This window comes from Camelina sativa, chromosome 16 (assembly GCF_000633955.1).
Source record: "Camelina sativa cultivar DH55 chromosome 16, Cs, whole genome shotgun sequence".
Lineage (NCBI taxonomy): Eukaryota > Viridiplantae > Streptophyta > Magnoliopsida > Brassicales > Brassicaceae > Camelina > Camelina sativa.
The window spans coordinates 22,194,900-22,218,663 of NC_025700.1; the positions used below are offsets into that span (position 1 = coordinate 22,194,900).

Genomic DNA, 23,764 nt, shown 5'->3' on the forward strand with positions numbered 1-23,764 from the left:
TTTTTTTTTTTTTTTTTTTTTTTTTTTTTTTTTTTTTTTTTTTTTTTTTTTTTTTTTTTTTTTTTTTTTTTTTTTTTTTTTAGAACTTGTTATATTGTAAATGATCGTTGTGATTTTGGGGATTTTTATCTTATCATATCTAGTTAGGATCAATTATAATATAGAAAACTATTTTTTTGTTACATACTTATATTGATAAATTATAATAAATTATTACATACTTTTTTTGTTGTAATTTTAGTTCTTTTAATTATGTTAATATAATTTTATTATTTCAAAAAATTTAGTTGAGAACATAGAATGATTAAAATATTTATTAAAAAAAATATGTCACCGCATGTCCGCAGCCTTGGTCAAGTTGACTCTATTCTTTCCTGCTTTCGCATCCATCCGATCCTTAGCCATCGTCGTGTTCTCCTTCGACGCCGTCAAGGAGCTTATCGGCTGGTAGCCTGGTATGAAACTGGGCATACCTTAATAATATATAGGTTGAGAAGAGAGAGTTTTCAATTTATAAAGCAAAAGGGTTGTTTACGAAGAAGAAACTGATCGATGGGGATGATGATCGAAACTTATAATCACAACATAAACATTAATTAAGAGATATGCTTTTGTTTTGTTTTTGACTTTTTTTATTTATTATTATTATATTTTTTTTATATAATAATTATATTAGTATGGGCTCAACTAAAAGATTTTTGAGTTAAAAAAATATAACAGAAATGGGCTTTTTCGAGCCTGTTAACACAGAGAACTCAGAAACCCTAATATATATACCGCAAAAACCAAACCCTTGCTCTCACTGTCGTCTCGTTGAGCCTCGTCTTCGTCTCTCTACTCTCTACTCGCCGCCGATTGTTACTCCGTCTCCGTCGACACCACCATGGTTTACTCACTCTCCCTCTATCTGTCTCTGTATTATCTGTGTGGCCTTGTTTCTCTTTGCGAGATTGTAGTATCTGATCTGAAATGTTGTGTGTTTCCAGGCGCCTAAGAAGGATAAGGTTCCACCGCCGTCATCAAAGCCGGCTAAATCCGGAGGTGGAAAGCAAAAGAAGAAGGTTCGTTTTGTTTCGTTTCCTCCATTTTTATACGATTAATCAATGTGTAGTTACGGTTAGAATGAGAAATTGATTTAGGTTTCGTCTCCTGTGAGATTGATCTATCTGATTTTTGGGCAAATGAAGGTTTATTTTATGTATTTGCTGAAGATTTTTAGTAGATTTGGGTATATGTTTAGATTCATTTCTTGAAAAGGAGCTGGTGTAATTCATCTCTGGTTTTGTAGACAATGTCTTTCTTTGTGTTTGATGTTGCATTGTTTATGATCTTTGTGCTGAAGTGTATCTTTTTTTTTGTTTCCTGTGAATGTTATGTTTAAACCAAAACAGAAGTGGAGCAAGGGAAAGCAAAAGGAGAAGGTGAACAACATGGTCTTGTTTGATCAAGGCACTTATGACAAGCTTCTCACTGAAGCACCTAAGTTCAAGCACATTACTCCATCGATTCTCTCTGACCGTATGAGGGTATGTTGCAATACTTCTATCACTGTTGCATTCTTTGAAACGTATGGTTTGGTGTTGTTTACTTCCACATGATTTGAATGTTAAGTCTCTGATATTGTTATGGTCTGAATTGTTGGGAAACTAAATACAGATTAATGGGTCTCTAGCAAGGAGGGCAATAAGGGAGCTAATGGCTAAGGGTTTGATCAGGATGGTATCTGCTCACTCGAGCCAGCAGATCTACACTCGTGCCACCAACACTTAAAAAGCTTGACTTTTTAATGGGTTGGTTCTCCAATCTCCTCTCGGGTTTTGTCCTTTGATGTATACATTAATCATCAGAGCTCTTACAGTTCTTTTTTTTTTGGGTTTCTTTTGTACCTCCAGAGAACCTCTTTAGAATGCTGTTTTGAGATGATCATGTGAACTTAAAATCGAATTTGCGTTTCATTTTTGTCCTCTTACAGTCGTTTACATGACATTGAGTTATCCAATTCGGTTTTGGTTTTGCTTTTTGCGGTCTAGTGTGAATATTCTGAATTATTAAGTGGTTACTTAATTGTTTAACTGCTAAACGTATTAATTCGATTAACGAATCAAATCCATCAAAATCAAAAAACGTTTGATAAACTTTGTTCCGGTGCAAGGTTCTTTTGATCTAGAAGTTGCAATAGATACTTTGGATTAGATACCACCAAAAGCAGTTGCCAATGCGCGGACAAATCCGGTTTATAATATCATAGTTTAAGTTAAATGGTTCTCGCTAATTATCATGATAGGAGTTTTGTTTGTTAGAAAAAAATGAACTTAAAAGGGTCTTTTTGATTCATAGAAAATGGTGTTGTGACAATTGTGCGGCTGTAAATTTTCTTAATTCATCCAATAGAAAAACAATAGCTATGTAACACATTGAGCGTCAATCAAGCTTAACTACTTTTGAGTCATACAAATGGTTACAAAAAAACGTCCCTTTCCTACACATGACATAACACATGAAAAAAGCTGTTTTAGATATTTTATATTGTACCCTTTGTAGAAACCATAGCCGTTGAAAATCATCAATTGGTACCAATTCAAATGTGAGAAGACTGTGTAACACAACACAACGTGTAGTAGATGAGTATGGGGGTTCAAGTTCAACGTGTCGTTGTTACACTAGAGCGAGCATATGGGACAAACCAGAGCCGTCCGTTTAGTGTAACAGTCACATGAGTGACTCACTCACATCAATATGTATTGCCAAATCATTTTTTCCCTCTTTGTAAATGTTTATTAAAATTCAATAATATGATACATTTTTATTTTATTTTTCTAGCACAAAACGACACATATATGCTACATTTATACTATAAGAGTAACAAATTTGATGTGATATGATATGCATATTTAACTTGTACCAAACTAATCAGATATGTACTAATGTGAATGGAAAGGTTCGGTTATAAAGATTGATTCAAGAGGGGAGAAAATAAGTTTACTTTCTCGTGGGCCGATCACAGGAGAGGACCAAAAAAGAGAAGAAAAAAGTAACAGCTTCCTCCGTCAACCACGCACTTCACTGATTCAGACTTCTTCTCCTCCGATTTCAAACGAACAGCAAAACATCAGAGAAACAGAGTTTAACTTTGCAGTGGTGAGATTTTATACTCTGCTAGTGCTAATAAATGCTGTTTATGTTTTCAATGTTCCTTCATACTAGTGTTTTTTTTTTTTGGTTATCTCGGTTTTCAAATTTCGAATTCAAATATTCTAGATCTTCTTCTATCTGGATCGTTGTTGTTAGCTTCTGAACATGATAAAGTTTGTCTCTTGCGATGTTTTGGGTATTCCCATTATCGATTTTGCCTTGTCAACATGAACACTGTGTTTAAGTTTTGGTTTTTAACACAGTGTAGTGTACACTAGAAAGAAAAAACAAACCTTTAGGATGTTTTATTTTGGTTTGCTGATGAAAACAAAAATTGAAACTTTGTACCACTTCATTCATAGTATAATGATCTTTTTAAGCCTAATGGAGATTAGTACTCAAATGAATTCGGTCTATGTAAGTTTCAAAGTATCAAAGTAATTTGAGATTTGCATATACCAATATGTCTTAGGATCAAGCTCTTTATGATCCCAAATTTGGTTCTTTTTTCTGTATAGAATGTTTCTTTCCAACCCAACAATGATTTTGATAAAAGTTGTGCTGTCTGCATATAAGTATCCTGAAACTTCAAGAGTTTTGTGTGTTTGAGAATTTCGGAGATCTGTGTTTGTGATGAACCATCTGGGAAGTCCAATTTGTTTTTTTTGTTTGCGTGCCTATTTTAGAAATTTCACATCTGGGTTTGTGGAAAGTTCGTAGCTTTCGAGGATTTAACTAATGGGTACTCTCCTCTCAAGAACTGTATTTGAGTTTTTTTAATTTTGTTCAGAATTTTCTCTGGTCGGTTTCACTTTAACACTTTGCTTAAATTTGAACAATTGGTTCTGGATTATTTTATTATTACCATCTTGATTATATCAATAAGTTATAGAAACTGAAACACTTTGTGTGTTATTCACTTTACTTGAAGCTTTTATTATTCTTCTGAGCAAATCGTATCTGCTATTAACTTTCCGAGGTTTCTGTTGTTTATTTTTGTGTGTGTTTTTGCAGGTAAAAAGATGGATTCTTCTTACACCTTTGCCTTGGGGACAAGCAGTTCTATTTTGCCAAAACTCAGTTTCAAGAACGTAGAAAACAGATTTTGGGGTGATAAGATCAACAACAACAATGGTTTTTTAAAACGTTTTAGATCAGATTTTGGCTCCAAGAAGTTTGGGAATCGAAAGTTCAAGCACGGTGTTGTTTACGCTGTTGCCACTTCAAATAATCCAAAAGAGGCTATGGTATGTTTGATCAGTTTTATACTCAGTTTTAGGCTTACTTTGTGTTGTCGCTCAGATTTATCGTACCTTAGACACTTTTCTTAAGACTTGCCTCAAACAGACTGCTTAATGGTTTCCTGCAAAAGTCCAAAATTCTTGATAATGTTTGCTTTGTTATTTCAGGTAGTGAAGCCTTCGATGTTTGAGAGAAGAAAGGCAGACCCGAAAAACGTGGCTGCAATCATTCTAGGAGGAGGCAATGGAGCTAAACTCTTCCCTCTTACAAAGAGAGCCGCAACACCTGCTGTAAGTATTCATCTTTCTTTGTTTTTTCTTTACGAGAAAGCTGTTAACAACATTTATGGACATTAGGAACCTCGAGCTAGGGTCTTATCTATAAACAATGTTTTTATGTGATTATGATTCATATCTACTTCAAATTATGCAGGTTCCTGTTGGTGGATGTTACAGGTTGATTGATATCCCGATGAGTAACTGCATAAATAGCTGCATCAACAAGATCTTTGTGCTTACACAGTTCAACTCTGCTTCCCTCAATCGACATTTAGCTCGTACTTATTTTGGGAATGGCATAAACTTTGGAGGTGGTTTCGTAGAGGTATGAACACTATAACAATAAAAAAAATTCAGCTTTTTTGGATTTTCGATGAACAAGAAAATGGCAAAATCTTATTGAATAGGTTCTTGCTGCTACGCAAACACCAGGGGAAGCTGGGAAGAAGTGGTTTCAAGGAACAGCTGATGCTGTCAGAAAATTCCTCTGGGTGTTTGAGGTATGAACTTGTGATCACTTTTAATGCTTTATCTGTATTCAAGTCTGTTCCATTGTGATCTTTGAAGTGGTCTAAAAGCTATTGATGGCTTAAATAGGATGCCAAGAACAGGAACATTGAGAACATACTTATTTTGTCTGGAGATCATCTCTATAGAATGAACTACATGGATTTTGTTCAGGTATTTCTTTATCTAAATCTAAAGAGATCTTTTTTTCATCATGAAACCTCTTTATAGTTTCGTTAACCCGATGTGTTAAACAGTCTCATGTAGATAGTAACGCAGATGTTACTCTTTCGTGCGCACCAGTCAGTGAAAGGTTAGTTTCTTGAATCTCTTTTACACCTTTTCTATGTGAAATTTTGGTTCTAAAAACAGGTCTTTTGTCAATTTGTTAGCCGTGCATCGAATTTTGGTCTAGTGAAGATGGGCAGAGGAGGGCGTGTTATCCAATTCTCCGAGAAACCAACAGGAATCGATCTAAAATCAATGGTATAGTTCTTTTTCTTACGATTCTTTTTACATATCAACTCAATTAAGTCACAAAGCATTTCAAAAACTTCTCTTCTTGTCTTTTGATAGCAAACTGACACAACAATGCTTGGACTGTCCCATGAAGAAGCAACAGATACTCCATACATAGCATCAATGGGAGTTTATTGTTTCAAAACTGAAGCTTTGCTGAACCTTCTAACAAGACAGTATCCGAGTTCCAATGACTTTGGATCTGAAGTTATTCCTGCAGCCATAAGAGATCATGATGTTCAAGTAAGCTTTTAGAAAACTTGCTTCCACTTCTCTTTTTAACTGTTTAACACAATGAGTGTTCTAACAATTTTTTATTGCTTTTTGTCAGGGATACATATTCCGGGATTACTGGGAGGATATTGGAACTATAAAGACATTCTATGAGGCTAACTTAGCTCTTGTTGAGGAGGTAGAAGCATATTCCCAGCCTTTTCACCTTATTATGGTCTCTTGTTTTCATCTCAACCTTTTGTTCTTGTTTTCGCAGCGACCAAAATTTGAGTTCTATGATCCAGACACTCCATTCTACACATCTCCTCGGTTCCTCCCACCAACCAAAACTGAGAAATGCCGTGTATGTATATCAAGCTTTTCCGAAGAGAAAACTCCCATTTCGTTGTGGCTGTTTCTTTGGTTATGATTGCTGATTTGGTATGTTTCGGTTTGATGATTTTGTAGATGGTAGATTCCATAATCTCACACGGATGTTTCCTGCGAGAATGCAGCGTTCAACGTTCCATCATTGGTGAAAGGTCACGTCTAGACTATGGAGTTGAGCTTCAGGTGAATCTTCAATCTCTGATCTAAAACAATCCTAGGGATTTTAGGCAATGTGCAGTCAAACTGAGTTTGATTTTCTTCTTTCCAAAGGATACATTGATGTTAGGTGCAGATTACTACCAAACTGAATCTGAGATTGCATCACTATTAGCAGAAGGAAAGGTTCCAATAGGTATTGGTAAAGACACAAAGATCAGGTAAGTTTTCAGAAAACACATAACATAGAAAACAAAATCCTCTTCGAATGGATTTGTGGTGAAACAAAAAGTTTACTTGTGTGATTTTTGTAGGAAATGCATCATTGACAAGAATGCCAAGATCGGTAAAAACGTGGTCATCATGAACAAAGGAGTAAGCTTTTCTTGAATTTGTTCTCGGTTCGTCGACTGTTAAAAGACAGATCTGAAACATTAAGACATTAGTATATAATATATTAATGTTTTCAGGATGTTCAAGAAGCGGATAGGCCAGAGGAAGGATTCTACATTCGATCTGGAATCACTGTGATAGTCGAAAAAGCGACAATTCAAGACGGTACTGTCATATGAACGAAGCTTCAAAGTTGCAGTCTTTTTAGACCGCGGAGCAACAATGAAGCCGGAGGCTGTTAAGCCTGAGATCAAAAGAGGACCAACAGCTATGGTCTTATTTTCCGGCAGTGTATGTATATTTAGAAAGAGCTTCAAGCTTATAGCTAAACTTTTTATTATATAAGAGATAGAAATGTAGAGAACAATGAGAACACAGTGAGCTCAAGTCTGATCACTCGATCTCTCTTTCTCTTTTCACACCTTCTGTATTTAGAATCTTTTGATGATTATTATCCAAGAAAATAAGCAATTTTATCTTCTGTCCTTGTGTCACAATCCACATTCACACACCTACATTACATACTACAAAAATAGTAATCAAACTTTTAGTTAAAATTTACTATGAAATCAAATACTAAATATACTTAAACCATTGAATGACTAAAACAAGATCTTGATACAAATGGTAAAATCAGTAACCCAATGTGTTATGTTGATTGAATCTTCAGATAAATTAAGATAGGAACCTTCAGTTAATCCAAAATTTCAACTAATGAAATGAACGTAAAAGTTTGGGTTTAGAAATGACAGAATAATATCAAGGGGTGAAATGTGAAAAGTAAAATAAGTGTTGGGGTACTTACAGCGAAACCAAATTTTTTATTGGTGGCGTGTTTGCGTAATTATATAAAACGCACGACGAAATTAAATTAAATTAATTAAAAAAAAAAAAAAGGGAAAAACGGAGTCTTGTGAGTTGTGATATTGGTGGTGTTGAGTAGCGTCGTCTCGTCGTCCTTAGCCAGATCTGTGTGCTGCGTCGTCGAGGTCTCTCTCATTTGGGTCAGCAACAAGACGAAGAAGAAGAAGAAGCTATTCCTAAACTCACACCATACGTAAGTCTTTTGATTCTCCATCTTCTTCCAGAAGCTTCTCTTAATGCTTTTGATCTTCGAACTTTTTCTTGTTCCGATTGATTCTTAGATTCTCGAGAATCCTTTCACACTTCTCTTCTCGTTTAATTTAATGCTGATTTCGACGAATTTGCGATTCACCGGGGACGATTCAGTTCTCCGATTCCAGATCTACCTTTGCGCGATTTGTTGAAATCCGAAAGAAAGAGAGAGAGAGAGAGAGAGAGAGAGAGAGAGAGAGAGAGAGATATGAATTTCATAAGTCTTAGGGTTTTTGGATTCACTCACTAGCCGAGATTATTTGTGCGAAACACTTGTAGAGATCGTAGCTAGGTTGTTTTTTCTTTATTTCTTGGAGTTGTGTGGGTCTTATGAGTAAGATTTCGTGAGAAATGTTATGGTTTCATGTTCTTGGAGACTCTTCTTTGGTTTTGCTTATAATGTTTGGGTACAAGTTGAAGCTATGTGAGTTCAAAGGTTATACATCTGGGGCGTATTGAAATGTTATAAGCTGAAAATTTCTTTGCATTAGTTGGGTAGGTTAGTTGCAGAGGTTTAATAGATGTGGTTGAGAACATGGCATTGATTGTCTGAGAGAATGTAATGTGACGGTATTGTGTTTTTACTCATTTTTAGGTTTTCAAGAATCACGATGGATGGAAGCGGTGGTGAGAGTGGTTCGTTGGCTACACCTGTACAAAAAAAGGCACATGAAGCATGGAGGGTTTACCAATACTATCTGGACAAGACTACACCTCATTCAACTTACAGGTGGATCGGAACACTTGTTGTCTTTCTTATCTACTGTTTGAGGGTTTTCTCTATTCAGGGCTTCTACATCATCTCCTATGGTCTTGGAATCTACCTCCTGAATCTGCTTATTGGATTCTTGTCGCCTCTTGTTGACCCTGAGCTCGAGGTCTCTGATGGAGCTACTCTGCCTACTCGAGGTTCTGATGAGTTCAAGCCATTTATCCGCCGTCTGCCTGAGTTCAAATTCTGGTAACTACTCTATTGCCTGTTTCCTAACTGGTTATGCAAATCAATACTTGTGGTGGGATTATATTCATTGCATATCATGTTCGTCTTGATAAGTAAGACATCAAAATCTTTTAGCATTCAGGCGCTTCATTATATGACATTTTCTAACCAAGTGTGCTGCTAATGCAATGAGCATTCACTGTGTCATAATCATGTTGTGATTGTGATGCCATCGCAGTTAGATGTAAAATTGCTCAGTTTTTGTCACTCTAATACGATCCTGAATAATACATATAGGAAGGAAACACATCTGTCTTTTCAACAACTGCACATGTAAAGTACACAGTAGCTTCGTTTTTGTGACGATATGATTGAATCTGTGACAGGTACTCCATGACTAAGGCATTCTGCATAGCCTTTCTCATGACGTTCTTCTCGGTCTTTGACGTTCCCGTCTTCTGGCCCATATTACTTTGCTACTGGGTTGTTCTTTTTGTCCTCACCATGAGACGCCAGATCGCCCACATGATTAAGCACAAGTACATTCCTTTCAGCATCGGAAAACAGGTAACCGTTTTTCACAACTTTGATTTTAGTTGTCTTCGATATAGTAAGTAACATAAGTAGTCATTGGAATTTCCTTACTTAGAGTCTAATCGAATCCCTGCAAAGTCTTTAACATCTCTAGTTGTAGAGTTTGAGGTTATTAGTTGCTAATTTATCTCATACGTATGATCTGTGGTACAGAAATATAGCGGGCGGAGATCTTCTGCGAGCAGCGGTGGCGGCTCTCGTGCCGATTGATTTAGACTGTCAGCCACGTTCTCTGCAGAAGGGGGGGAAAAGAGATGGGTTTTAAACCATTTTGGAATGTTTTGTAGTGATGATTTTAATCAATTTGCCAGTATGGTTAAGCAGAGCTACGTGGAAGAAGGAAACAAAAAAAAAAACAAAGAAAGGGTGATTAGTTTTTAATATGTTGCAGGAACATTTGTTCTTTTTGTTAGTTCCCTTTAATCCCAAAGTACCTCTTCTGTATATATGATTCATTCTTTTTCTTTTCTCTTTTTTAAAAAACCTTTTATTTGTGTCTCTGTCTACTTGATAATCTCTTGAATTTAGTCATTTACAATGAGCTATAACGAGTCTTATGAATTTACATGGGACGGTCTCTCGATGAGTCCCCAAAACTATGTTGCTCTATAACAAAAAAAAAAAAAAACTATATTGTGAACAATAAATATTCTACTGATTTAAAGTCCATTTGGTGGTTATGGAAATTCATTTACAAAGAGTTTTTCATATGGTTTAAATAAATTATACATACACAATACTACACACAATTGTACAAGCGATATTTATAATGGAATTGTACAAGCGATATTTATAATGGAATTGTACAAGGAAGAAGACATATCAATCAAATGATGGAATTATTAATAATTTATTTATTTATTTGCAACTTTGAAGTGAGAAGGCGCCGGTCGGAGCCAGTCTTTGCCGCCGNAATTTCCTTACTTAGAGTCTAATCGAATCCCTGCAAAGTCTTTAACATCTCTAGTTGTAGAGTTTGAGGTTATTAGTTGCTAATTTATCTCATACGTATGATCTGTGGTACAGAAATATAGCGGGCGGAGATCTTCTGCGAGCAGCGGTGGCGGCTCTCGTGCCGATTGATTTAGACTGTCAGCCACGTTCTCTGCAGAAGGGGGGGAAAAGAGATGGGTTTTAAACCATTTTGGAATGTTTTGTAGTGATGATTTTAATCAATTTGCCAGTATGGTTAAGCAGAGCTACGTGGAAGAAGGAAACAAAAAAAAAAACAAAGAAAGGGTGATTAGTTTTTAATATGTTGCAGGAACATTTGTTCTTTTTGTTAGTTCCCTTTAATCCCAAAGTACCTCTTCTGTATATATGATTCATTCTTTTTCTTTTCTCTTTTTTAAAAAACCTTTTATTTGTGTCTCTGTCTACTTGATAATCTCTTGAATTTAGTCATTTACAATGAGCTATAACGAGTCTTATGAATTTACATGGGACGGTCTCTCGATGAGTCCCCAAAACTATGTTGCTCTATAACAAAAAAAAAAAAAAACTATATTGTGAACAATAAATATTCTACTGATTTAAAGTCCATTTGGTGGTTATGGAAATTCATTTACAAAGAGTTTTTCATATGGTTTAAATAAATTATACATACACAATACTACACACAATTGTACAAGCGATATTTATAATGGAATTGTACAAGCGATATTTATAATGGAATTGTACAAGGAAGAAGACATATCAATCAAATGATGGAATTATTAATAATTTATTTATTTATTTGCAACTTTGAAGTGAGAAGGCGCCGGTCGGAGCCAGTCTTTGCCGCCGATAAAGTCCTTGCTCAAGAAGACGGTTGCTTCGTCATCCGATAATTGTTTCGACCATTTCACCCTTTGTCCCCTGTCTGCTCCGGGACCATAACATTTGTATTCACCATAATATACAGTACTGAACAAAATTGTTAAAGAACAATATTAGTATAGATTAGTCAAAAAAAATCATAAGAACTTAATCATAAACCAAAAAGATAAAAATGTTACTTTTGTTTGGTTGAGTCTCCCCATTGGTTCCATCCCTGAGGTGCGACGACGTTGGAGAAGAAGGAATAAGCAAAGACAACCCTAGAATAAGCTCCCCAGGGTCTTCCCAAAAAAGTGGAACCTGATCCGGTTATCTTGCATCCCAAGAATGTAAACCCTGATTTCTCCGTTGCCGACGTTCTCATTTGTGCCGTTATCGACCCATTATTAGGCGACAACGAGTGCAAATGACACTTCTACACATGAGGACACAGAGAAATTAATTAATGAGAGTAGAAAAAATGATTAATATATGGGATATATATATTGTATAATTATTATGTACATGCATGGTTTGTATTATAATTAATTGTGAACATGAGTTAGTAGTTAGTACGTACTTCATAGAGAGAAGAAGCGCTTCCACAGATGAAATCGGTGGCTCCTTCAATATAGCAGTTCTTGAAGTAATGGTTTCCATTGTCGTCAAGGAGAGTGTCTTGGTATGACGTTATCACGCATCCGTAGAATGCTGCTTTATCCGCGGCCACGCGCAGCGCAACCGCTCGTCCGGCCGTCCCAAACTTATTCTATACTTGCATCAAAACAAAACACGTCACTATAAGTCTCTTGTAGTTTTCCTTATAGATGAATTACGTATTTTTATATATGGTCTTTTGGTCTCTATATATTGTTTGTTTGGGCTTACAATACATTTACACGTGCGTACACTTTTTGTGTATATGAATCCACTAATATTTGAGCATTGTAAGAACATATTTTAAGTGGAAACGAAAATAGAACATAAAAACCCTATCAATAAAACAAAACGTATAACATTGAAATTGGAAAACAAAATATGCATATATATATATATATATATATATATGTATGATGAAGATTAACCTGAATAGTGAGAAATCGGCATACGAAATCGGATGCGAAGATTGTGAGAGTGGGTGATTCCAAAATGTCTTCACCATCGCTCCATATGAGAAAGGTGTTGGAAGCTCGTGTTCCACTCAATGTTATGTATGATTTATCCGCAGGAATCACCACTTTTTCTCTGTTTTCAATTAAATCGCCTATTAGCATTATACCTATATACGTAAGCACCTATATACGTAAGCACCAAATCTAAACAAGCATAGACATTTTAATTGTAACTATTTATTAAATAATATATATCATATCATATATGTATCAAAAATGAATTCATAAAAATAATAAATAGTAGGTCGAAGCATATCCACAAACATATAATTTTATGTAAAAAGTTAAAATGTTATTATTTTTTTATTTAAAAAGACTATTCCCTCAAATTTTATGTAAAAGTTAAACTGTTAATAGTCTTTTTAAATAATAAATAATAACCCTAAACAACAATTCTGAATCCTAAACCTTAAGGTTTAGAAATCTAAAGCCTGACCATACGTCTTAAACCCTAACCTTTAAGAATTAAATATATAAAATCTAACAGCATAGTTTATTTTTAACCGTACCGGTAAATTCCAGGCTTGACCCATATGTAATAGAGTTGGGAGTTGTTTAGATTGGGAGGGATAGATTCAATTGCTTCTTGAATCTTATTGAAGTCTCCTTTGCCAGATTGATCGACCCTTATTAGAATAGCAGTCGAAAAATCAATGGAAGACGAAGAAGAAGAAGCCATGGATGAAGATATGATTGAAGAGAGAATGAAAATATTGGTGATTATTATGATATGATAATAGTTAGCAATTGAACGTTTGGAGTTTGTTTTATAAAGAGCCATCTTGGCATAACCCATGTGAGGTTTCACGTCTTGGCGATTGTGCAGATGACAAAAAAAACAAATGAAAATAGAAATCAAGAACGAAAATCGAAAACTATTCAATTCAACTCGTGAAGCAAGAGTGTGAGAATTAGAAATTTTAATTTGGAAAAGTTTGGTTTACACATAAAGGAGCCTTTTTATATACATACCAATGGGTTGACTAACTAAAAGTCTAGATGACGTGGTGGGATTGGCTAGCGGCCGAATTCTTATGATCGAAGTTGAAAGATTGCATTTCGTTTTGCCAAAGAGATTTTTATATTAACAGATTCAAACTTTCAACTCTTAGGACACAAATTCTATACACACTAGATCGTATTATGGTATATTCCATCTAAGTTGAAACCTAATCTACTCTCATAAACTTGAATAAACCGGATTTTCTTGTCATGTACAATGTCTATAGTGACCAGTTCGACAATGGTGGACTGAAGTTCGATCTTTAAACTTGACCCACAAATGAATCCTCAGTCCATTTGAATAAACCACTTAGTTACAAATTACACGTTTTGGTTCAATACAAAAGTTGTTATCATTAATGATTACCAGATCTTTTAAAACTGAAGTAACTAGCTAAGCTAGATAATACTTGAGATATACTTTACGTGTTGGGTTGGCGGCTTGCATGCTTCTTGCATTAGTATTAGGCTATTAGCAATCAAAAAGAGATCCATAATGCGTACTTATGAATTGTTTAAAAAGTAAGAAAACAAAAATGTGTCTGATTAAGGTCAAAGGCCAAATATATATTGAAAACTGTAGTGGGTAAATAACTAATAACCAAACAAAAATGTGTATGATTAAGGTCAAAGACCAAATATAGATACTGAAAAACAGTAATGGGCAAAAAAAAAAAAAACTAATAAAGGCCCATAATATAAACCACTTCTATAGAAAATTATAGATGGACTCAATACTTCTCTTTATTTACATATTTACTCACAATAGTTTTGTCAATCACAAATGGCAAATGCTCCTCCATTATTTTTTTTTGACAATCAAACCCCATGGTCTATATTATTAAGCTATACATGTCTATATTGCAACTACAAGAATACAAAATAAACAATGCACGTATAGTATACTTTCTAGAGCGTGTCACTGTAACACGAAGAAACCAAAGTAGAACACGACACGATTGGTAAAATGGTAAACGAAACATTGTCCAAAGTCAACGAATTTTTGTTTTACTAATTGAATTTATATGCTTTGATCGCATATTAGGTCTTGAATTAGTTTGTATGCATATGAATATGATATGATGAATTCTCTCATGTTCTTTAACATCAGTATTGTAACATTCCTAGTCACATGAAGGGTTTTGGGTCTAATAATATGGAGTGAATCTCTTAACAACAAACAAAATAAGCGAAATTATTTATGACTTTAATTGAATTAAAGTATTAATTACTTCTGGAAAGCCGCCGACAGAGAACTGTGGGCTCACGATGCGTCAAAAAGCAACCAAAACATCCAACTCCCCCAAAACCAAAATATAAAAAGACTCTCTAAATCCGCCAAAGACCATAAGGAGACCTAAAAATCGAAAACTCAACCAAACCCATTAATCGATATTTTTAGAAAGTTTGAGTCTTTATTTTTTTCTTGTTTGCCTCTTTAGAAATGGAGGCTTTGCCGGAGGGTGAAGAGTACACTTTCAGGGAAGTGGTGTTGCCGTCGTTGATTCCTGTGGTGCCCGAACCGGAGTTAGAGAGAGAGAGCGGAGAGAGGAGAAGAGGAAGAGATGTAATCGTATCCGTTGATCATGGTCCCAATAGCAAACACGCCTTTGACTGGGCTCTTGTTCATTTCTGTCGTCTCGCCGATACCCTTCACCTTGTTCACGCTGTCTCAAGTTCGTCCTCTTTCTTAATCTTGTTGATAGTTCGGTTTCGTGTTCCAGATCTGAAATTGGAGATTTGATCCAACTCTGTTTTTTTTTCTTCGTAGGTGTTAAGAACGATGTTGTGTATGAGACGAGCCAAGCGCTGCTGGAGAAACTCGCTGTTGAGGCTTATCAAGTCGCCATGGTTATAGCTTACTTTACCTAATGTTTCTCTTTTTGCGTTGCTCTATAATATTTGGAGAAGAGAAACAGTTTCTTGATTGCTAAGTTAGGGTCTGAGAATTACAATCCAATAAAATAGGTGGCTGGCTATAGAAACAATATGTTAACTTGGACCTTAGAATCAATATGGTAGTAGTCATATGTTGTTGCTGTGTAGGCAGCTTAGTGTTGTCGTTTCTTGCTTAGATACAAAATCTCTGGCGCGGTTTTGCTTTAAGACATTGTGATAAGAGAATAATAAGATTGGACATACATGTGTCCATGTATGCATTTCATACACTGACTTGGCTTGATACTGGTTTGTTATGTTATAGGTGAAGTGTGTGGCTCGTGTCATTGAAGGCGATGCTGGTAAAGTAATTTGCAAGGAAGCAGAGAGACTTAAGCCTGCGGCTGTGATTTTGGGTACACGAGGCCGGAGCTTAGTAAGAAGGTTAGAGATATACAAGACCAAAATACTAGTTGTGATCTATATATATCTTTTGAGTTTTTTTTCTTATAGTTTCTTGATTCCATGATTCTCTTTTGTAATTCGTCTGCAGCGTGCTACAAGGAAGCGTTAGCGAGTATTGTTTCCACAATTGCAAATCCGCTCCCGTCATTATTGTTCCTGGGACAGGTACATACATTAATATATCTTTCAATCCATCAACGTAACATCCGAGTGATTTTCGCAAATCGTTCTCGTATATAACTATATAACCTTATTTTGTATCAAGCAGAAGCTGGAGATGAGTCGATTGTAGACTGGAAACGATCAGGGGATCTAAAAGACTAAAACCATAAAGATGATCGTACAAGTATTTCCACCGAAGACTGTTTTGTTTTCCATCTTTCAGTGTATGTTGCAGTCTTTGTATGTTGTTTTTTGGTTCTTGTGTGTGTGTGTGTGTTGATTTGGGGTTTTGTAGTTTCAAGTTTTGTGTATTAAAACATTTGCTCAGGAATGAGATTATTGTATGTAATGGTGTGTTATGTGTTTTAAGTAAACGAAGCTTCTTTTACGTTTCTTCTAGTATAAATTATTATCTGTTGTGGAATTCTTTGACGCATTTCATCGAACACTTGGTGTGCGTCTTTTGTAAAACAATAGAGAGATTTGATAGGGTCAAACCATGGCGGAGTTTGGAGAGCTCGAAGCTCAAGATGGTGTTCGAATGCCATGGAACATCATCCCCGTCGCAACAAAGAAGGAACAACAAGCCATCGACTCCGAAGTTCCAGTTTCCGCCATTTACACACTCTTGAAACCTCTTCGATCTCACTCCCTTCTCTTACCTTACTCTCCTCTTCGTTGCCGAACCTGTCGCTCCGTTCTAAACCCTTACTCCGTCGTCGATTTCTCCGCCTCTATCTGGGGTTGTCCTTTCTGCTTTAATCGGAATCCTTTCCCGCGAAACTACTCTTCAATCGCCGATAACAGTCTCCCGCCGGAGCTTTTTCCTAACGCCACAACTGTTGAGTATCTCTGCGACTCCTTCTCTTCTCCTCCTCCTCCTCCTCCTGTGTACGTCTTCGTCGTTGATACTTGCTTGATCTATGAAGAACTCGATTTCCTCAAATCGTCTCTCCTCCAAGCTCTTGATCTTCTTCCTGACAACTCCGTCGTCGGTCTCGTTACCTTCGATTCGTTAGTCCGTGTTTACGAGCTTGGGTTCCCACACTGCACTAAATCTTACTTCTTCCATGGAAAGAAAGATTTTACCAAAGATCAGCTCTTGGATCAGCTGAGTTTCTTTGTCAAGAACCCTAAACCTTCTTCAGGTGTTATCGCCGGTGTTAGAGATGGTCTCTCTTCCGACGACATCGCACGGTTTCTGTTACCCGTTTCGGATTGCCAGTTTGCTCTTCACTCTGTTATTGAGGAGCTGGGAAGCAGTCCTTGGCTCGTTGCAGCTGATCACCGCCCTGTCAGGTGCACTGGTGCTGCTCTCAGAATCGCTGCTGGTCTCTTAGGAGCTTGCTTTCCTGGCTCTGCTGCTAGAATCATGGCTTTTATAGGAGGACCTTCCACTCAAGGCCCTGGAGCTGTAAGTCTCGTCCTGTCTTTTATTATCATCTCCCTTTGGTGGGAAACTCGAAGTTAGCTGATGATCTTTGTTCTGTAGATTGTTTCTCGGGAGGTTTCTGATCCAATTCGTTCTCATAAGGACATTGATAAAGATTCTGCTTTGTATTACCACAAAGCGGTGGAGTTCTATGAGACGCTTGCGAAACAACTTGTTCATCAGGGACATGTTCTTGATGTTTTTGCATGTTCCGTTGATCAGGTGATTGGGTGGAGAAAATAGTTGGTAATAGTCTTTCTTGTCTCGCAGCTACCATTTTTATTTTATATGTGTATCTCTTAGGTAGGCATTGCTGAGCTCAAAGTTGCAGTTGAGCAGACTGGTGGATTTGTCGTGCTTGCTGAAAGTTTTGGCCACTCAGTTTTTAGGGATTCTCTCAAACGCGTGTTTCAGTCAGGTGAAAATGATCTAGGCTTGTCCTCATGGTAATGGCTTACCTAACTTTCATGCATGTTTTCGTTATCGAAAATAAACAACCTATTGTCTGCTGTACTCATCTTCAGCGAGTTGATTCTGATGATATGTTTCTCTCTTACAGTGGTATATTTGAAATTAACTGTTCAAAGGATATCAAAGTTCAGGGAATTATTGGCCCATGCGCATCTCTTGAGAAGGTATCAAAAGAAACTGTCAAAGGTTTACCTTTTTCCTTGAGCTTTTTGTGATCACTTTCTGATGATTGTTGGCAGAAAGGACCATTGTGCTCTGACATTGCCATCGGTCAGGGACACACAAGTGCATGGAAGATGTGTGGCCTCGACAAAAACACTTCCATATGTTTGGTTTTTGAAATTGCTAAAAGGGATACAGCTGAAATTGTTTTGCAATCGCAAAGCAATCAGTTTTACTTTCAATTTTTAACATAGTAAGGGATTTCAAGTTTTCCATCTAAAATTACTATTGCAAGTTATGGATGCACTTTCTGCTTACAATACTAATGTTTCTGCAGCTATCAGCACTCAAATGGTCAAACAAGACTCCGGGTAACAACTCTTTCAAGAAGATGGGTAATGGGAACCGAAAGCTTACAGGCAAGTTTCACATAGTATATTACAGTCTTAAATAGGGAGTCAATTGGATGAAGTGGGGAAAGAGATTCTTATAACGTTTAGAGGACAATATTTATATTGCCACTCCAGTATGATTGGTGGGTGTAATAATATATATATGAGCGACGAGGTGCCACACCTGTTATATTGTAGAACTTTAAGGTTTACTTCTTCTTATGCTCTTAGTAATCCATTCTAGGTAGTGAAACGAAGCCAGGTTTGAGAAATCTTCAGCTGTTTGGTACATGGCTAGACTGTTCCTGTTTCTCTCTTCATTAAACTATGGTCTCTATTTATTCCTTTGAAATTGCTTTCTGAAGTATAGGAGTTGAGCAATGGCTTTGACCAAGAAGCAGCTGCTGTAGTCATAACACGACTTCTTTCCTTCAAAATGGAGACTCAGGTACTCGGTGATGAGAGCTAGTTAGATTTCTTAAGCTAGATGATATTATGTTCTAGTGTTTCTTAGGTTTTTTATCTGTTGCAGCTTGAGTTTAATCCCCAAAGGTGGGTTGACAAAGCTTTGATAAATCTATGCACCTGGTTTGGAGATTACCAGAAAGGAGATCCTTCTTCCTTTAGCTTGTCTGCTCAGTTATCACTTTTCCCGCAGTTTGTGTTTCACTTGCGTCGATCTCAGTTTGTCCAGGTACTCGTTTGCACTGCTCGTATATGCATGATAGAGTGATATAGTTTAAACACACAAATTTATCTTCTGAGCTCAATTGGCTTTCCCTTTTGTAGGTCTTTAACAACAGCCCAGATGAGACGGCATATTTCCGAATGCTGCTGTACCGAGAGAACGTTTCTAACTCAATCGTAATGATTCAACCTTCACTGGTTGCCTTCTCACTCCATTCACAGCCAGAACCAATTCTTCTAGATGTAGCATCCATTGCAGCTGACAGAATCCTACTGTTGGATTCATACTTCACCCTTGTAATATTTCACGGTTCTGCCATCGCCCAATGGCGAAAAGCTGGATACCATAATCAACCTGAACACCAGGTATTGTCATATTTATCACCTTAGAAGAGAATATGAGAAAAAGATGTCTTTGATAGTGTGATGTTCAAAAAACTTGTCTCCTTTGTGCCAGGCATTTAAGCATCTGTTGCAATCACCTCGTGACTACACAGACACAATCATCAGTGAAAGGTTTCCCTCTCCGCGTCTTGTCATATGTGATCAGTATGGTTCACAGGTGCCTCTCCTTCTTTGCACATCCCTCCATTTTCCGACCAAAGTTGGTTTTAGTTCCGAGCTAGAGGTTCCCTTGGGCCAATATCCTGACCAAATTATATGTAGCAACTGGTCCATTGGTTGGTTATTATTGTTGTTTTGATTCGTTCTTTTCCTGTGTGTATTTTTTTGCAGGCTCGGTTCCTTCTAGCAAAACTGAATCCTTCTGATGGTGGCGATGCTCCCTTTTCTGGGGAAAGTAATATTTTCACAGATGATGTTAGCTTGTCTGTGTTTCTTGATCATCTTAGACGACTCATTGTTCAGTGATAATAATGAGCCCGCCATTTTAGCTAACGACTTTGCATACTCGTAATAGATATTGTTGTTTGCGTGAGAAAGTGAGAAAAAATTATAGGCAAGTTACCTTTTTACATTGATCATAAGAGTGTCCTAAACCGAAAAGTAAAGGTACTTTAAAGGTTTAAAACCTCCTAAATCAATAAGGAAAATCACCAAAAACAAACTTAACATTTCAAAAAGGGAAAAGCAATAAAAACCATACTCGGTGTCATTCATATCGAAAAATAATTATATGAGCGACAAATAAAAGATTCATAAAAGTTAAAGGGTCAAAACTTAATTTAGAAGAATGTTTATACAGTGTACAACAAGGGATACATTGTGCACAATTAAAAAGAAAGGGGTCAAATCTGAAGAAACGGGTAAAAATAAGATACAAAAATTGCTTCTTAAAACGCTGCGTTTGGTTGCTTGCGCATCAAGGGCATCTACCGTGTTCTATCCGCACATGATCTTAACCGAGAAACTCTCTATACATATATACATAGGCTCTGTGCTTGCAGAGAAAGCAAAAAAAGAACAACAGAAGAAGAAGAAGAAGAAGAAGAGAGAAGGAGAAAGAACTTGCAGAGAAAGCAAAGAGATTCAGGTAAATTTCTTAGTTTCGAATCTCTTCTTCCATTAATTTATCTGCTTATAACGATGCTGGTGGTGAGTTCTGTTTTACGAGATTCATCGCTCTGCAAAAAATTTAGAGAGAAATTTGTTTTGAATCTCTGTTAGGAATTTGGTCGAACACTTGGTGGGTATTTTGCTTTTTTTTTTTTTGTGAAGTTTGTTTATCTTTGATGATCTTGTTTTTACTTTTTATTGCGGGTGATGGATTCGAATTGTTGTTGTTGAGATTGAGAATTCGAATGGGTTTTGGTTTGATGTTATGTTTGTGAGACTTTAGGGTTTTTGATTATTTTGGATTAACAACATAACTTTGTTTATGGAACAGGAGAACTAATAATGGCTTCACAGACAAATCAAACCGTGGAGACGAAGAACATGGAAACAGAGAACCCACCGAAGCCTCAAGAGCCATTATCATCATGCAGGAAGAGGGTGAAGGATGAGAGTGCCACTTTCTTTGAGAACCTCAAGGATCACATGGATGAATTCATCCATGCCTCTATGGATGAACACAAGACTTGTTTCAAAGAGACCATGATCAAGGTTCTTTCCTCTCTATCTATTTATATCACCTTTAGTCTACTAACAAACTCATATTGAAAATCTGGAACTCTCCTTGTGTGTTCTGATACATGTTCAAGGATGCTTTTGTTCATAATTTGACTAGAATGCATGATGATTATTATCTTCAAGGATGCTAATATACAATTTTGTGTTATGTGGTTGGATCTGTTGTTAGATATTCGAGACGACCTTTTGGAAGACGGATGAGAAGCAAGTTGAGGCTAAGGAAGTCGTCGCTCCTCTTCAGGGCAGCCCTAACTAAGTATAGAGAGAGAGAGAGAGACTCACAGCTAGTGAGCTCAGATGAAGATTATGAAGTGTTTTTTTTTTTTTTTTTCTGTTTTAACTTTTCTGTGGGTGTTGATATACTCTTAGCACCCGCTTCTATCTTTTTAATCCTTTCTAAACCATATAACTTGTTTCTAGACAATTAATTGCATTAATCATCTATCTATACTAATTTCATTTAGTATGCAAGTCTTTATCATGATTACACTTTTATGAACACATGACCATGGACAACCAAACTTACCAAGTAAATTATTTTGTAAGACTTCGAAATCTGCGGATCCTAGACACAAATTTTACCTTGAGGGGAAAAGATGTATAAGATCTTAATTAGCAGCAATTTGCATATATCCTATCCAAATCCGGTTAGAATGGTACTTTTTTCAATGTTGGATACAAATATACCTCTATATCTCCTGATGAGGCTCAGAATCATATCTAGTCATCATATTCAATATCACCTAAGTATACGAACCTGCAACTCTCTTGATGTGGATTTCGCACAAACTTGTCGTCTTTGCAATAGAAACCGACTCTATTTGATCAAGCTACGCTTTCATTTAAAGATTAAACGAGAATTAATTGTCTCTACAGGGATCATTAATAACAAAAGACTAGTATTAGGAACCTTAGTAGTAATTAAACAAAGCCGAAAGGTCACTAAATTAACAACAAGCTAAAACAGATCCCATCCTTGGCTTCTAATTAAAGAGCCCTTCGAACCAAACTCTTCAGCAAGAAATGCGAAGGTAACACAGCAACGACGAACAAAACCGTCGAATAGGGAACCGGAGAAACGATTTCCCTTTGGTAAAAAAAAAATTATCTAGTTATCAAAGGGTAAATTTTTTTGAGAACATAACAGATTTATACTTGTCCCTCAAGAATATATTTTTTTGTTGATCAGTATGACAACTTTAGACATTGAATTTTTTTTTGTTTCTAGTTGCTAATTTACTTCATTCTTTTTCATATTTTTTGTTTTAACAACTTCATTCTACAGAAAGGAAAAACGTTGATAAAAAAAAAGAAGCTTACGGTGAGACATATGCATGCATGTATTCGTATATCGTATACGTGGGCACAAATTTGTATCTGTACAGTATATTATCTGTGATTCTGTCTATATTATTAACATATAATTTCACGTGACATACTTTTTCCAAGCATCAGCCTTCCCCGCCCATTTTTTGTATTTTTCTATGAAATTCCAAAATCTTTGAAACTCTTAACTCTCGATCTTTTGATTTCGATGGAATTTGAAAGGTTGCGAATCAGAAAATATTGCAGATATTTCGAGGTGTGAGTTCTTCCTCTCTCTTGATCACGTGACATTATTATAGTTTCTCATTAAAAACAGTGATTCACCACGACAAAAAAAAAAAAAACAGTGATTCACCAATTATCAAAACGTTCTGAATATTTTGATAATTTTTCCACCGTAACCCTATACATATATAGAGAGATTCATTGGTTGTGTTGATTTCGAGACCTTCTTCTTTGTCCGGTTCTCATATCATTTTGCATTATTGGATTGGATTCTCCATTAATTATTAAGTCTAATCAAAAATATTATAAACTGACTTTGGATTTTTCCATTACGAAGCACCATGCATATAGATTCAGTTTGGTTGATTGGTTCGTTGATTTCGATGTTATTATTTTATTTTTATGTTTTTTTGCTGATCCGTGACCGAATGATTTGTTTAATTAAGCATAAATAATGATAATAATATGATCAACATTATAATTGATTCAGAGACATAGGATTTTCCATTACGAAGAAACCCTAAACATATAATACAGATTGCTTAACTTTCTAAGCTTCGTGAAAATACCAATTAAAAACATTAATTGAAAAAACAAAAAAACAAACACATCTCTCGGCGTTGCTTCTCTTTTATTTTCTTACGTAGTACTTTAGGTCTTTGGTTGCTTCTTCTTGTTTTCACTGCAGCTTCATGCTTCTCATCCTGCAACAACAACAAAAAAAAGTTCTTAATATACAGATTAAAATCATATTTGTTTGGTTTAATTTTGCATGTCAAATAAAATTTATTTCCATGATGAGGATTTTTTTTTGTTTTTGGAAGTTTCTTTAGGGGAAAGATTTGGCAATCAGTTTTTTTTTTTTTTTTTTTTTTTTTNTCTAGGCATATGTTTTTGTGGGAGCAAAATTAAGTTTGGTTGTGATAAAGTCTAAAGAACACTTGGCTGATTTAGAGCCTCTCATAACTTAATATGAGGGACAGAGAGAGAGAGAGAGAGAGAGAGAGAGAGAGAGAGAGAGA

The 23,764-nt window shown here is 36.1% G+C and overlaps 8 protein-coding genes across 9 annotated transcripts in view; 6 read left to right on the top strand and 2 right to left on the bottom strand.

The window, feature by feature from the left end:
* LOC104751814 (40S ribosomal protein S25-2-like) lies at nt 776–1,986 on the top strand. Its single transcript, XM_010473853.2, has 4 exons — nt 776–886; nt 987–1,061; nt 1,392–1,526; nt 1,657–1,986. The coding sequence occupies exons 1-4, from the start codon at nt 884–886 to the stop codon at nt 1,768–1,770; spliced, it is 327 nt and encodes a 108-aa protein (XP_010472155.1). The 5' UTR covers nt 776–883; the 3' UTR covers nt 1,771–1,986.
* Nucleotides 2,900–7,309, top strand: LOC104751815 (probable glucose-1-phosphate adenylyltransferase large subunit, chloroplastic). 2 transcript variants are annotated; one of them, XM_010473855.2, is made up of 15 exons: nt 2,900–3,138; nt 4,147–4,379; nt 4,542–4,664; nt 4,807–4,977; nt 5,060–5,152; nt 5,250–5,333; nt 5,417–5,472; nt 5,552–5,645; nt 5,736–5,921; nt 6,010–6,090; nt 6,169–6,255; nt 6,360–6,464; nt 6,552–6,658; nt 6,752–6,812; nt 6,908–7,309. In XM_010473855.2, exons 2-15 carry the CDS (start codon nt 4,155–4,157, stop codon nt 7,007–7,009), a joined length of 1,575 nt encoding a protein of 524 aa, XP_010472157.1. In that variant the 5' UTR covers nt 2,900–3,138; nt 4,147–4,154; the 3' UTR covers nt 7,010–7,309. The 2 variants fall into 2 exon arrangements, with proteins under 2 accessions (XP_010472157.1, XP_010472156.1); XM_010473854.2 differs by lacking the exon at nt 2,900–3,138 and adding an exon at nt 3,616–3,874.
* Nucleotides 7,724–9,982, top strand: LOC104751816 (protein RER1B). Its single transcript, XM_010473856.2, has 4 exons — nt 7,724–7,887; nt 8,542–8,907; nt 9,273–9,453; nt 9,634–9,982. The coding sequence occupies exons 2-4, from the start codon at nt 8,558–8,560 to the stop codon at nt 9,688–9,690; spliced, it is 588 nt and encodes a 195-aa protein (XP_010472158.1). The 5' UTR covers nt 7,724–7,887; nt 8,542–8,557; the 3' UTR covers nt 9,691–9,982.
* On the bottom strand, nt 11,009–13,354 carry LOC104751817 (putative pectinesterase 11). The gene is made up of 5 exons (XM_010473857.1): nt 12,959–13,354; nt 12,363–12,522; nt 11,858–12,046; nt 11,478–11,713; nt 11,009–11,385 (listed from the first exon to the last, which is right to left on the bottom strand). Exons 1-5 carry the CDS (start codon nt 13,243–13,245, stop codon nt 11,208–11,210), a joined length of 1,050 nt encoding a protein of 349 aa, XP_010472159.1. The 5' UTR covers nt 13,246–13,354; the 3' UTR covers nt 11,009–11,207.
* LOC104751819 lies at nt 14,752–16,346 on the top strand. Its single transcript, XM_010473859.2, has 5 exons — nt 14,752–15,127; nt 15,223–15,302; nt 15,655–15,773; nt 15,883–15,959; nt 16,063–16,346. The coding sequence occupies exons 1-5, from the start codon at nt 14,896–14,898 to the stop codon at nt 16,116–16,118; spliced, it is 564 nt and encodes a 187-aa protein (XP_010472161.1). The 5' UTR covers nt 14,752–14,895; the 3' UTR covers nt 16,119–16,346.
* LOC104751818 (protein transport protein SEC23-like) lies at nt 16,408–20,078 on the top strand. The gene is made up of 11 exons (XM_010473858.2): nt 16,408–17,370; nt 17,449–17,610; nt 17,692–17,834; nt 17,948–18,023; nt 18,099–18,274; nt 18,359–18,440; nt 18,784–18,861; nt 18,946–19,107; nt 19,203–19,466; nt 19,558–19,662; nt 19,836–20,078. The coding sequence occupies exons 1-11, from the start codon at nt 16,456–16,458 to the stop codon at nt 19,968–19,970; spliced, it is 2,298 nt and encodes a 765-aa protein (XP_010472160.1). The 5' UTR covers nt 16,408–16,455; the 3' UTR covers nt 19,971–20,078.
* LOC104751820 lies at nt 20,547–21,657 on the top strand. Its single transcript, XM_010473860.2, has 3 exons — nt 20,547–20,592; nt 20,947–21,164; nt 21,361–21,657. The coding sequence occupies exons 2-3, from the start codon at nt 20,958–20,960 to the stop codon at nt 21,445–21,447; spliced, it is 294 nt and encodes a 97-aa protein (XP_010472162.1). The 5' UTR covers nt 20,547–20,592; nt 20,947–20,957; the 3' UTR covers nt 21,448–21,657.
* LOC104751821 (protein RADIALIS-like 2) overlaps nt 23,224–23,764 on the bottom strand; it is a 1,548-nt gene continuing 1,007 nt past the window's right edge. Inside the window, exon 2 of the mRNA XM_010473861.2 lies at nt 23,224–23,446. Coding sequence (XP_010472163.1) covers nt 23,422–23,446 — 25 coding nt within the window. The 3' untranslated portion in view covers nt 23,224–23,421. The remainder of the gene's footprint in view (nt 23,447–23,764) is intronic.

Coding starts and splice junctions, on each gene's coding strand:
- LOC104751815 (XM_010473854.2), top strand. Junction 4,978..5,059: donor TTGGAGGTGGTTTCGTAGAG/GTATGAACACTA, acceptor CTTATTGAATAG/GTTCTTGCTGCTACGCAAAC. Junction 6,813..6,907: donor TGGTCATCATGAACAAAGGA/GTAAGCTTTTCT, acceptor TAATGTTTTCAG/GATGTTCAAGAAGCGGATAG.
- LOC104751817 (XM_010473857.1), bottom strand. CDS start 13,245: ATGGGTTATGCCAAGATGGCTCTTTATAAAACAAACTCCAAACGTTCA. Junction 12,523..12,958: donor GTCAAGCCTGGAATTTACCG/GTACGGTTAAAA, acceptor AATTGAAAACAG/AGAAAAAGTGGTGATTCCTG. Junction 12,047..12,362: donor GCCGATTTCTCACTATTCAG/GTTAATCTTCAT, acceptor ATGCAAGTATAG/AATAAGTTTGGGACGGCCGG.
- LOC104751820 (XM_010473860.2), top strand. CDS start 20,958: ATGGCTTCACAGACAAATCAAACCGTGGAGACGAAGAACATGGAAACA. Junction 21,165..21,360: donor TCAAAGAGACCATGATCAAG/GTTCTTTCCTCT, acceptor ATCTGTTGTTAG/ATATTCGAGACGACCTTTTG.
- LOC104751814 (XM_010473853.2), top strand. Junction 1,062..1,391: donor GTGGAAAGCAAAAGAAGAAG/GTTCGTTTTGTT, acceptor AAACCAAAACAG/AAGTGGAGCAAGGGAAAGCA. Junction 1,527..1,656: donor TTCTCTCTGACCGTATGAGG/GTATGTTGCAAT, acceptor AACTAAATACAG/ATTAATGGGTCTCTAGCAAG.
- LOC104751816 (XM_010473856.2), top strand. CDS start 8,558: ATGGATGGAAGCGGTGGTGAGAGTGGTTCGTTGGCTACACCTGTACAA. Junction 8,908..9,272: donor CTGCCTGAGTTCAAATTCTG/GTAACTACTCTA, acceptor AATCTGTGACAG/GTACTCCATGACTAAGGCAT. Junction 9,454..9,633: donor CTTTCAGCATCGGAAAACAG/GTAACCGTTTTT, acceptor TCTGTGGTACAG/AAATATAGCGGGCGGAGATC.
- LOC104751818 (XM_010473858.2), top strand. CDS start 16,456: ATGGCGGAGTTTGGAGAGCTCGAAGCTCAAGATGGTGTTCGAATGCCA. Junction 17,611..17,691: donor TTGCATGTTCCGTTGATCAG/GTGATTGGGTGG, acceptor TGTATCTCTTAG/GTAGGCATTGCTGAGCTCAA. Junction 18,862..18,945: donor CCTTCAAAATGGAGACTCAG/GTACTCGGTGAT, acceptor TATCTGTTGCAG/CTTGAGTTTAATCCCCAAAG.
- LOC104751819 (XM_010473859.2), top strand. CDS start 14,896: ATGGAGGCTTTGCCGGAGGGTGAAGAGTACACTTTCAGGGAAGTGGTG. Junction 15,303..15,654: donor AGGCTTATCAAGTCGCCATG/GTTATAGCTTAC, acceptor GTTATGTTATAG/GTGAAGTGTGTGGCTCGTGT. Junction 15,774..15,882: donor GGCCGGAGCTTAGTAAGAAG/GTTAGAGATATA, acceptor ATTCGTCTGCAG/CGTGCTACAAGGAAGCGTTA.